Consider the following 13,163-nt stretch of genomic DNA (forward strand, 5'->3'; position numbering starts at 1 on the left):
TGGCAGCATCATGGTGTAGCGATGCTTTTTTTTTTTTTCCATTTTCAGGGTCTCGTAATGGGGCTGCACAGTGACGTACTGGTTAGCACTTTGGCCTTGCAGCAAGAAGATCCCCGGTTCAAATCCTGGCCTGGGATCTTTCTGCATGGAGTTTGCATGTTCTCCCTGTGCATGCATGGGTTTTCTCCGGGTACTCCGGCTTCCTCCCACAGTCCAAAAACATGCTGAGGTTAATTGGTTACTCTAAATTGCTCATAGGTGTGAATGTGAGTGTGATTGTGTGTCTGTATATGTAGCCCTGTGACAGACTGGTGACCTGTCCAGGGTGTCCCCTGCCTTCACCCGAGTCAGCTGGGATAGGCTCCAGCACCCCCCCATGACCCTAGTGAGGATAAAGCGGTGTATAGAGAATGGATGGAGTGGAGGGTCTAGTAATTAAATATTTACTGTCTTTTGGAGTAATTTGGATCTATTGGAGCCATTTTTTTCTATTTCCTCAACAAATTTCTCTACTGGGAAAGTTTTATTTCTGGAGATATTTGACCCTTAACATGACTTAAAATAAGGTAAAAAAATATCAGAAGAACACATGTATGAAATGGTGGAGTATGTGCAATGACATGAAGAAACAACATCTGTTCTGTAAGGAGACGTTTTTATTGGTGATCATTCTTCAAACTCTTTCCATAAATCAAACAGAAGAACAGGAATCTGGACTGATGATGTTTACTCTTCTCTAAACATGGACATGTAGGGCTGGAACCAGGTGCGCAGCTCCGTCATCTTCTCCTTCAGGGTGGATCGCAGGTCCTCGGCGGTGTCCTCCCACCGGTCCTTGATGTCGTCGGCGGCTTTCTGGATCTTGTTCTTCACGTTCTCCACCTGAGCCTTCAGCAGGTCGTTCAGGGTGGTGATCTTGGCCTGGGCGTTGGTTCGGACCTGAGCAAAGTAGGGGTCCAGGCGAGTCCTCATCTCCTCCATGTTCTCCGAGCTCCTGGTCTGAAGCTCCTCCAGATACTCGGATACGCGTCTGAGATGAAACAGAGCCGGTTACAAGTGACTTTAAACACCTAATAGATCAGATTCCTTTTAAATTCTTCAATAATTAAAGGAAATATTCTCCTGACGGACTTGGATGAGTTCTTCATTTATCCTTAGATAGTTTATAATAAAATATTTGACTAAATGATTCAACTGTACTCAACCCGTTTATCTGACAGAGAAAGTCAGATTTTAATTAAATTTTTTAAACAGAAATCTGTCATCGGCTCATAAAATGTGTTAAAGCAAATACAGCATGAAACCATCTGTATTCATTTACTAATTTACTTTTTGGAATTTAATAAATAAAAAACACAACAAAGACACAACGTTTTTCATCCTGAAGGTTATTCTTGTGCCAGATGTTGCTCAGAAAAAAACATAATAACATAAATAAAATAAATTCAGTCTCTAAAATGATAAAATCAAATAATAATAAAAAAGTTCTGCTCTAATTGAATTCAAACAAAAAGACGAACATCGTCTGCATAGAAACATTTACTGATCTATCTTTTGGTTCTACGGATAGAATAAATATTAAAATAGAAAATTTAAAAAACAGCTGAATTTAAAAAAATATTAATATGAGGTTTTGATTGTATGTTCTTAATTAATGCTTAGATTATTTGTCTTAAAAATATACAAAAGTTTACTAAAACACGATTTAAGAAAATTCAAAAACAGTATAAAGTTTGCAACAACGTCAAATATCTGTAAAATAATTATAGTTTTTCAGGGTGAGAAAAGAAAACAAATAAATATTATTTGCAAAACTACATTTATTTACAAATTTAACCTTTTTTATGATTGATGTGTAAATTAATGCTTATCTTCTGTCATTTCGTTTCCATCTATAGTTTAACGAAACGTGTTAAATCTGTATTTTATCTAACAGTAAATTGTTTTAAAATGTTTGAAAGTTGTAAAAAAAAAAAGCACTCCGTTTTTACAGTTCAGTTCTGATTTCATAATAAAAAACAAGCAATAAAACAATTAAAATGTAGTTTAGTATGAAAACATAAATGATACAAGAGATTCTCTGTCAGAAGGAATAAATAAATAAATCACTAAAACCATCCAGAGTCTCTGTTAGTTCAGTTTTTATTAAACTCTAACGGACATTAATTTAAACCTCATTTCAAATTTTTGCACTTTTTAGAATTTCAATGGTCAAAAATCTAAAATTCAACTTCAGCTGGATCCAACTGGAAACTATCAAGTCTGTATCCAAACAAAATGCAGTTTGATGTCAAAACAGCAAGAAAAATTTTTTTTTTCTTACAAAATTTGCCACAGATCAAATCGTACTGATGTTAGAGGCCTTAAACGTGGAACAAAGTTTGTATTTTTGGTATAAAATATGGATAAATGTAGATATGTAGACTTATAAAAACCTTCTCTGACACTAATGTCCGTTTGAAATTTTTGCACTTTTTCAATTTTCAGTGCTCAAAAATGTAAAATTCAACTTCAGCTGGAGCCACATACCGACTGGAAACTATCAAGACTGTATCCACACCACATTTGACGGTTAAAATGTAGTTTGATGTCAAAACAGCAAAATAAAATTTTTTTTTTTTTAAATTTTGCCACAGATCAAATTGTACTGATGTTAGAGGCCTTAAAAGTTGGTGAAATGTGGAACAAAGACTGGAGTTTTGGTATAAAATATGGATAAATCTAGATATGTAGACTTTATCAATCATTAACCCTCCTGTTGTCCTCATTTATGGGCACCAAAAAATATTGTTTCCTTGTCTGAAAAAAAATCCAAAAATGCAGCAAAAAAATCTCCAAATTTCTGAAAATTTGCAAAACCTTCAGGAAGAAAACTCCAATAATTTCCTAAAAGTTTCTCTTCAAAGTTTTATGTAAAAAAAAAAAATCCCCAAAATTTGGCAAGAAGATTCTTGTAAATATTTTCACAAAATGAGTAAAAATCTTCCAAAAAAAATCCTAAAAATATCTGAAGTGATTACATAAATATCAGTAAAACTTCTAATATTTTCTATGAGAACATTCACAAAAAATCAACCAAAATCCAGTGAAATTTGCTGCATTTTGGTTGATTTTTATGTGAATGTTCTTAGGAAGCATTTTTAACATTTCTTTTTTTCCACCAAAAAATGTTCAAAAATTTCCCAAAAATGTTGAAAATGTGGACATCAGAAGTTTCACTGTGAAAATATTTTTTTCTCCACATTTTCAAACTTTAAAACGTGTTAATTTGACCCGCAGGACGACACGAGGGTTAAACGCTGATGTCTTACTGAGTTATGATCAGTTAATAAACTCTTCCTGGTTTTCCTGCTCGCTGCTCCAGTCTCACCTCTTGATCTCCTCGGAGTCCTTGTTGAGGCGTTTCTTCATCTTGCGGCTGTAGGCCGACACTCGGCCCCGAACATCGTCGCTGTTCTGCTCCATCATGGTCTGCAGCTCGCTGCCGTACTTCTCCATCTGGTCCCGGGCCTCCTTCATGTGCTCCCCCAGCTTGTCGGCCATCTTCTTCAGGTCCTTGCCCAGACGTTCAGCTGCCTCCTGGGTGTACGGAGCCAGCTTGGTCTGCAGGTCGTCTCGGTACATGGCCAACTCTGACATGCTGTCCTGGATCAGGGTGCTGCTCAGAGGGAACAACAGAGGTTTAGTTGATGTTTTTTAAAAGAATTCAGGCTCCAGAAATGGAAAAAATGCAATCAGAGCTAATTATTCACAACATTAAAGTTTGTCCTTCTGGGTTTTCCTGCAGCTCCTTCGTCTGTAAACTCTGTTTGGACTGAATCAGTTGTGAGATAAAAGTCCTCCAAACACCCGTCATGTATACGTATTATTACTTCACCAAGGAATGTGGTGGAGTTCAGTGATGATCGACGTACATCTGTCTGCCTGTATCTGTCTGCCTGTCTGTCTGTCTGCCTGTATCTGTCCATCTGTCTGTCTGTCTGCCTGTCCATCCGTCCATCCGTCTGTATGTCCACCTGCCCGTCTGTCTGTCTGTCAGCGACATTGCTCAAAAAAGCGAAAATGAAATTTTCCTTGAAGTTCAGAAATGACTCAAGGACCAAGTGATCAGATTCTGGCAGTGATGCAGCTTATTGTCTGGATCCATGGATTAGTTAAAGATTTCTGTATCATTACCAGATAACGGCACGTCGTCACTGTAACCATGACAACCAGTGAACACTACATCAGCTGATTGTGATCCTACTACAAATCCACCTCTGAGGACTTATCAGGACTGATCCATCAGAAATGATCCAAGGAACAACTGATTAAACTGTGGGGGTGTTTCTGAGTCCCATCAGTTCCTGCTACATGTTTAGGTCACGTGATCCGGTATCCGTACATAACGCACACGTGTTTGAACAGACGTCAGTGTCCTTTTCTTTTTTGTCCTATCTGTAAAGCAGTTTGTAAACCATTTTTCAAAAAGCTTCTATATAAATAAAGTTATTATTATTATTATTATTATATAAAATTAAAGACCTACAATCTCAGTACAACTTTTAATCAATTTTCTTAATTTATTTCTACGTTTTATTCAGTTTATTTGACCTTTTATCACTTTATTTCTTGTTATTGTCTCATTCTACCATTGTGTTGTTGTGTATTATTATTATTATTATTATTATTATTATGTACAACTCAGTGTGTCATTCGTTCATTTTTTGCATTGGTTTCACGACAGGAAAGAGAAGGAAACAGAAATTCCATCCGTATGCGTTTCTATGCAGATGATGTTCATCTTTTTGTTTGAATTCGATTTGAGTGGAATTTTTCTGCTCTTGTTCTGTGATGTTATCCTTCTGTTGGACTGAACTTATTATCATGTTACTCTGCTTTTTCTGAGCAACATCTGACACAAGATAACCATAACCTTCCATAAAGTTCTGTCTTTATCTTTATTGTCTTCCCATGTCCACGTTTGTGTCCCAGTCTTTGGGTTTTATGGTGTTTTATGGTTTAATCATTCAGAACACGGTGACCTCTTGTTGTCTTCATATAAATAAATACGACTGGGTCTTTGTGAGTCCCGGTCTCGTTGCCAACTTTTTTTTGGAGAAAAGTTTGCATTTTTATCTTTAAATATGAAATATTACAACAAATGTATTTAATGTATTAAAATGTATCTAAACGTACAAACTGTAATTATACTTGATGTTATATCAGATTTAAAGTGCGTTATTGTAATTCTAATCTTAGTAACTGATATAAATCCATTCATCTATAGGTGAACGTGGTGTTTTAACATTAAATATCTTTCAAATACAAGATTTACATTTAAAATCTCCTATTATACTTGATATGATTTGAAAATTCAAAGCACATTCTTGCAGTTCTTATCGTATTACTTCTCTGTGCATCCACGTCACCGTGTTTGTTTTATTGTGTTTTTATGGTTTAATCAGGCAGTACTTTGAGCTCTTGCTGTTTTTATATAAATATGTTTGTTACCAGCTCTGTTTTTACAGAGAAAGTTTGACTTTTGATCCTTAAATCTGAGATATTACAGCAAAAGTGCAGGAATTTGATGTTCAGAATTTTGAAAATCTTATTATTTGACCTGCATTTTGTATTTTTTGTAGCACAGAAGTGGGATTATTTTGTTTATGGAGACCATGACAGCAAATTCTACATTAAACTTGAAGATTAAAAGGTTTAAATTAAAGTTTTCGGCTACAGCGCTGAACTGGAACCAGTTTAGCTGCAGGTTTTACTGGTTTAAATGCAGCTGAACGACTGAAATCTTTTGTGGACTCACTCCAGTTCTCTGCTGATCTCGGAGCTCCTGATTTTCTCCAGCAGATCGTCGGTTTTATCGTTCATGTCGGAGAAGTAAGCGGTGAACTTGGCCAGAGGAGCCTCCCAGTTGAGGAAGTCTTGAGGAGGAATACTGCGAGCGCTGCAGCCTGGTTCAGCAGAAAAACAGCACAAAGAGTCACTTTTCAAACTGTTAGATGGAAGATTTAAGGAATCAGACTGGATGATGATTGAATCAGTTTATAGAAAAAGCTAGAACAGGAACAAATCTGTTCATTTTGGAAAGTAGACACATTTAAAAAACTAAAAATCTGTGGAATATACAACTTTTCTATTGAGTTAAAACACATAAAACACACCTCATTATTGGAATAAATATATTTTTAAATAGCAGTGGTAAGTTTTCTAATCTAAATCCATTATTTTACAGGCAGACAGATATATTTTTAACATTAAAGATTCATAACAAGGTTTGATTATAAAATTAAATGTAAAAAAAAACTTATATTATCCTTGATATGACCTAAAATTAACAATTAATGAATTATTGTATTTAATGTCAACTGTTATTACATATATTGAATATAAAAATTTGTTTAAAAATGTCTGTTTTGCTATTTTATTTTAAAGTAAATCCATTACTTTCACACTTTGTTCACAAAGCTGTTAATGGACATTTATGTGTAAAAACTCTTATTATCCTTGATATGATACAAATTTCAAGTTAATCACCGTTTTTATCATCATTATTATTAGTAAATCCATTAATTTTATGTTTTTAGCATAAGAAAAGCAGATTCTTACTTGATTTAATCTCAAACCAAACCAAATATTTAGTCTTATGACTGCATTTTGACAGTTTTACAAGATTTGTTTCACAAGTTCTATAACAAAACCCAATTAAAAAGTAATAATGGCATTTTTCTGCATTAATATTTGGATTTATAACATTATTCAATGAAATTTATGGGAAATTCATTATAAATATCCTTCATTAAATGGGATTTTAAATAGCAATTATGTAAAATTAACCCTGGAAACTGCATTTTAATGAATTATTTTAAAAATATGTCATTTTCCAATTGTTTTCCAGAAGTTTTTGGACAATAACCTGACATTTAACTTTGTATTTTCTTTTACATTTAATTAATTAATGAAATGTAGAACTCACCTGAGAGGACGGCCAGCACCAGGATTACTGCAAACACCCTCATGATGAATACGTCTGTAAAATTAAACAGAATAGAAGAATTAAAACATTTACTCACTGCTAGTTCGGATTAAAAACCTTTTCTGTTGATTTTAGTCAATATTTTCCCACTCCTCAGTCGTTAATGTGACTTTTTCCCCACATGCATCCAGTTTTTTGTAATTTCCCTGAGTTAAAGTCGAATAAAATGTGAATAATTCAGATTAGACGAGCTGCTGGAGGTTTGTAGAAGAGTCCAATCTCACCTCGGTGATCAGATCTGTGATGTCTGAGCAGCTGATGAGCTCAGTATTTATAATCTCCACGTATCACTGATCCGATCCAATAAAAGTCAGCAGCTTTTCTGACCTTTACAGCTTGAACTCTTTTATTGCTGAGTAGTTTTAGCTCCACGTTGCAGATGTTCAGACAGAGTCCAGGCTGTGGAAAAACCAAAAACAAAAGATTAAACTCCCATGAACCTGAATGAAGTTTAGTTCCAACCGTTTCCCTCTCAGGTATGAAATGATCTGAACTCAGCCTTTATTCAGCAGAAGTTCTTCAGAGTTTAGAGCTGATTAAAGGTCAAGAGTCACTCTGATCACTTCACTGTCCATCAGCTGGGGTTCAGAGTCTCTGTTAATGACATTTATACAATCAATCACCTCTCACACAGAACAATCAATCAATCAATAACTTTACCTGACGTCAGGCAGCAGAGATCTGTTATGGATTTAGAGCAACTTTAACTAATGTAGAGCAACTTTAATATAGGTCAACTTCAACTAATATAGAGCAACTTTAACTCATTTAGAGCAACTTTAGCTAATATAGGTCAACTTAGGGCTGGGCGATAAATCGAATTAATTCGATTAATTTGCGTTTTTAAAACCTGACAATTGAAAATTTGCCAAATCGTAAAATTGAGGCGAGCTTAAATATATAACAATACAGATTCTTCTTCTGCCTTTCATGACTTGTGCACTGGCGTTTGTTCTGCCACTCATCTCCTTCCACCAAACCCCCCCTGTCATGGCGGACAGAACAGCAGACGAAGAGTTGGTCGCGAGAAAAGGGCCTCATGTTCCATCGATTATATGGAAGTGGTTCAGCACAACTAACCTCTTTCAGCACCTCCAGCAGAGGCATCCTAAAGAATGGGAAGAGTGCTGGCGGCTACGGGAGTGCGGCATGGCTAGCACTAGCCATAGCAAACAGACCACAAAGAAACAAAAATGGATTAAAATCGTAATCATCCAAGATGACTAAACAAAAAAAAAAAATCGAGATTTTATTTTTTGGCCATATCGCCCAGCCCTCGGTCAACTTTAACTCATTTAGAGCAACTTTAGCGAATAACATCAACCCAGAACCAAAGTGAGCTTCAGCTAGAGGTCAGGAACTGATGGCTGAACGTTCTCCTTCAGGATCTTCTGCTAGAGATCAGAATTCATGGTTCCATCAATCACAGCAAGTCATCCAGGACCTCAGACCATCACACTACCACCACCATGCTGGACTGTTGATGATGTTCTGTTTAGATGGAACGAGACAAACGCCTTCGAAAAAGTTCTACTTTGGTCTCACACCTTAACCTGATCACCTCCAGACCTGTTCAGTCGAGAAATCCTGGATATTTGTAATAAACCTTGGACATGTATCAAGTTGTTGGGGTGGCATAGCTCAGTAGGTAGAGTAGCTGTCTCACAACCAGAGGGTTGTGGTTCAATCCCCTGGCCCGTTGTGCTCATGTTGAGGTGTCCCTGAGCAAGACACCTAACCCCTAATTGCTCCTGATGGGGCGTAGTGTGTGTGTGTGTGTGTGTGTGTGTGTGTGTGTGTGTGTGTGTGTGTGTGTGTGCTGTGGCTGACCCTATGTTCTGATTCCCCCCAGATGGGGGGATATGCGAAAATTAAAACTTCCCCTTGTGGGATTAAAGGCATTATGGAGGATGTTTAATTTGTCTGACTCACATAAAATGAATATACTGACCTTTAGTGGACTTGTATGTCTGGTCTCTAAAAGAATAAAAAATTTAAAAAAAATAACTGTGGACATGGCAGGACCTGAAAAACATCAGCCAATCATTGCGCTCGGACCGAGGCGTTTGGTTTGCTCCCTTTCCTGTCAATCAAAAATCTTCCGGCTCAGGCCTCGTTACGTAGATTACGTACGCCTTGGACTTGCGTGTTTTCTGTATGTGTTGCTTTGGTATAGCTTCGTAGTTAGCTGGCGACTTGTTTTGCTCATCTTTTTTTACATAATGGCAGATAAAGATCCAGGGGGACCCAGCCGTAAAAGACAACTTCACGAGTCCTACGCAAGTTTCTGGAGGGGGGCGTTTCTTCGTAAATGTTAAGAGGGGGGAGGTTAGAGGGGGGTGAGGGAGAGGTTGTATGTGCGCATGCTACGTTCAAGGTCGTAAGAAATTAAATCTCCTCTAATGCCTTTAATGAGGGATAAAAAGATAGAGTCATTTTGGTCAAATTACAGGCAATTTTTTTTACTGATTTTGGACAGGTCTTTGGGTTTATTTTTGGACCATTTAGATTAATTTTGGACGAGTTTCAGGTCAAAATAGTAAGAAACTGGAACCACACACCAGATTCTACTGATGTCAGAGCCTCAAAAGTTTTTGACCAATTTTGACGAAAGAGTCAAGAGTAGAAATATGGATCCATCCATTTATATACACTTACATGAACTTTATGGAGACACAGTACCAGCCTCAATAAAACATTTTGCACTTTTATTCCATTTTCAAGATCCAATAATTATACAGTAATGTCATTTTTGACTACCTGAGTGATGTTGGCCGGGCTTCAATTCAATTTGGAGTTCTTTCAAACAGGATTTTGACTAATTTTGGATATTTTTGAGTAACTTTGGACAGGTTTCCAATTATTTTGGACACATTTTAGTTCATTTAGTTCGTTCATGATTTAACAGGGGGGGCAATTACTTTTTCACATATGGCCAGGCAGGTTTGGATCGCTTTTTACCCTGAAAGCATTAAATCATCATTGAAAAACTACATTTTGTCCTTACTTTGGTTACCTTTGTATAATATTTAAATTTGTTTGATGATCTTAAACATTTAATGGAATTTCAGAGTAAAAGACTTTAAATGTGCTCAGGATCATATTAGTTCAGCTGCAGGTTGTTTTCTGTTTCAGACAGAGTCCAGACTACGTTGGAGATATTTTAATGTTTTATTTGTCAACAGTAACACAACAGACGAAACACAGGAAACAGGAAACAGGAAATGACGTATTGCACTTAAATTAAATGTTCTGAATTAAACCCGTTCAGTCCGTCTTCTGGGCCAGCTTGCTGAAGGCGTCCCACAGAGCACCGAGCTGGGCCTTCAGGTTCTCGCTGGTCAGCTTGGCCTTCAGCTCTTCTTCGTATGGGGCCAGCTGCTTCCGGACCTCCTGGGCCTTCTGGGCCACGTGGACCTCAAAGCTCCTCTGGAAGCCATCCAGACTCTCCTGCAGCTTCTGCTTCATCTCCTCGGCGTAGGGAACCATCCTGGTCTGCAGCTGTTCCATGCCCTGGTCCAGCTTCTGCTTCATCTCCTCGGCGTAGGGACCCACCCTGGTCTGCAGCTGCTCCACGCTCTGGTCCAGCTGCAGCTTCAGCTCCTGGCTCCTCTGCAGCATAAGCTCCTTCAGGGCCTCGGCGTCCGACGTCTCCATCTCCTTCTTCAGCTCCTCCAGCTTGGTCTGCAGCATGTCCAGCATCTCCTGGGCGTAGGGCTGCAGGCCTTTCTCCAAACGGGCCTTGAGCTGCTCGGCTTCCTGGGAGAAGGTGGAGACCAGGTCCTGGGAGGCGATGAGCGAGCTGCAGAGAAGCAAGACGGCTTTAAGAAGACCACAAACACTCCAGTCTTCAACATACAGTATCGTATATATTTAGATTTTTATGTTTTTCATTGTTGGATTCTCTGGATGTATTTAATTCTGACATTTTGCAGTTTCACACACAAAAAATAGAAACTACTATTTGCAAAAATACAGATTTCTGATTCAGATATTATGTTGACTTTTGGTCTGTTTATTTATTTATTTAAAAGTTTTGTTTGTAAATAATCTGTAAAAAAAAACAGCAAAAATATAAAAAATTTCAACTCTAAATATCTAAACCTTTTCTTTAAAAAAAAGAAAAGCAAGAATTTTTTGTAAGAAAATGAAGTTTTTTACTCATTTAAAAACAATAAAATTAATTGAAAAAATGAAAATAATATTCATAATAATAAAGGATAAACACATACAGGTCAACTTTAACTAATATAGAGCAACTGTAACTAATACAGAGCAACTTTAGCTCATTTAGAGCAACTTCAACTAATATAGAGCAACTTTAATTAATATAGAGCAACTTTAACTAATATAGAGCAACTTTAACTAGTATAGAGGAACTTTAACTCATTTTCGAGCAACTTTAGCTAATGTAAAGCAATTTTAACCTGTTCTAATGCTACATTGTGTTAGCTAATGGTGCTGAAAGGCTCATTGATGGTTAGAAAACCCTTGTACAGTTATGTTAGCACATGGATAAAAGTGGGAGTTTAATGGAAAACATGGAATTGTCTGGATGACCCCAAACTCTAGAACCATAGTGTAAATACATGTTTTAATCGGTTTCTTGGGTCTTACTTGAACTCCTGTCCAAGCTCCGACTCTCTGATCTTCTTCAGTGAGTCCTCGGCGGTGGCGGTTGCCTTGGCGACGTGATCCCAGAATGCATCTTTGACCATGTCCAGCTGCTGTTTGGATGGAGTCTGAAGCTCGATGTTGGCGTTGCAGCCGGCTGACAGAGAACAAAGGAAAGAGGTTATTCTGACGCGTTCCTGCAGAATAAATCACGTTTAAAGAGTTTAAAATCATCTTACCAGTGAAAACTGCAACGACAAGGACCACAAGGATCTTCATGTTTGATGCTGAAAACCAGAAAAACCATAAAAATACTGTGAGAATCTGGTGGCAGAAACTAAGCTGTGGATCACTGCAATGTTGAAAAACTGTAAAAATCATGAAAGTCTCTGCAAATATCTGAAAAATAATCCTATTTTTAGCTGATGGTAAACAGTCAAGTTTTACAGTCTCACACTGAAAATGAACAAATTGACGTATTACTGTGAAAATTCAGATTTTTCACACAGATTACAGTTTTGATTTATTTTATTAAAAGGTTTAACATGTAAATAATCCGTAAACTAACAGCCAAAAAAGAGATTTTCAGTCCTTGTTGTACATAACTTTTCTTTCAAATAACGGAAAATTTCTGAAAAACAAGGATATTTATTGATGATTTAATACAGTAAAAATATTTTAATTTACTGATAAATATAAAGGAAGAAAATCTGGATCAGAATTTTGATGTGGATGTTATTCACAAGCAAATATGTTTCTGATTTTACTAGTTTTATCTGTAATTTAACAGTTATTGAACATTTAACTTTAAATTCATAATATACAAAATTTTATTTTAAAATCATAGTAAATATCAGCAATATATGATTTTTCAACTGTTAATATACAGAATTCTTCTTATAAATAACGGCCAGTATTTGCAAAAAAAATGTTTTTAGCCAATTAAAATATAATAAAACTGTTTAGTTTTATGCTCAAACATAAAAGATAATATTACCTTTTATAAAAGTACTGAATTTTTATGCGGATTTTATTTACTGTTTTATTATTATTATTATTATTATTAACAACAATAATCCTTTTTTTACAATTAATTTTATGATTTTATGTTGTCATTGTAAATTAATACTTTTTTCTGATTTTACTAGTTATTTTCTGAGATTAACTTCTATAAAATGACAGTCAGCTGAGAACTATTTTTAAAGTATGTAATATTCAGGTTGTTTTATGCCCTGAACAGTGTAAAATGTGGAGTCCTACCTGTGTGGATGATCTTCCTGTTCGGTCAGCTGTTGATTCTGTCTGCTCTCTTTACTGGTTTTTATAAGCGTCTGGCCATCTGCAGGATAAAGTCCAGCGCTGAGTGTCGTGCTGTAACTGGAGCTTCCACATCACTACGGGGGTGATCGGTGACACGTCTAGCCTCTACCACGCCTCATGGACACGAGTTCAGCCCTCTGAGTGAAGAAAACCATCAAGTTTACTACTGTAAATACATTTCTAAAATCATGTACAGTTC

The 13,163-nt window shown here is 36.5% G+C and overlaps 1 protein-coding gene across 1 annotated transcript; it reads right to left on the reverse strand.

Annotated features, from left to right (window-relative positions):
- Window positions 1–631: 631 nt before the first annotated feature.
- On the reverse strand, window positions 632–13,151 carry apoea (apolipoprotein Ea). Its single transcript, XM_051955490.1, has 9 exons — window positions 12,905–13,151; window positions 11,884–11,931; window positions 11,648–11,801; window positions 10,316–10,832; window positions 7,384–7,429; window positions 6,971–7,024; window positions 5,801–5,948; window positions 3,371–3,658; window positions 632–1,030 (listed from the first exon to the last, which is right to left on the reverse strand). Exons 2-9 carry the CDS (start codon window positions 11,921–11,923, stop codon window positions 727–729), a joined length of 1,551 nt encoding a protein of 516 aa, XP_051811450.1. The 5' UTR covers window positions 11,924–11,931; window positions 12,905–13,151; the 3' UTR covers window positions 632–726.
- Between the last annotated feature and the right edge of the window lie 12 nt (window positions 13,152–13,163).

Source organism: Acanthochromis polyacanthus, chromosome 11, assembly GCF_021347895.1.
Source record: "Acanthochromis polyacanthus isolate Apoly-LR-REF ecotype Palm Island chromosome 11, KAUST_Apoly_ChrSc, whole genome shotgun sequence".
Lineage (NCBI taxonomy): Eukaryota > Metazoa > Chordata > Actinopteri > Pomacentridae > Acanthochromis > Acanthochromis polyacanthus.

What these genes read in the sequence shown, in the direction of transcription:
- apoea (XM_051955490.1), bottom strand. Translation starts at nt 11,923, where the DNA reads ATGAAGATCCTTGTGGTCCTTGTCGTTGCAGTTTTCACTG. An exon ending in TGTCGTTGCAGTTTTCACTG is followed by an intron (nt 11,802 to 11,883) that starts GTAAGATGATTT and finishes GTTCTCTGTCAG; the next exon opens with CCGGCTGCAACGCCAACATC. An exon ending in GAGCTTGGACAGGAGTTCAA is followed by an intron (nt 10,833 to 11,647) that starts GTAAGACCCAAG and finishes GCTTCTCTGCAG; the next exon opens with CTCGCTCATCGCCTCCCAGG.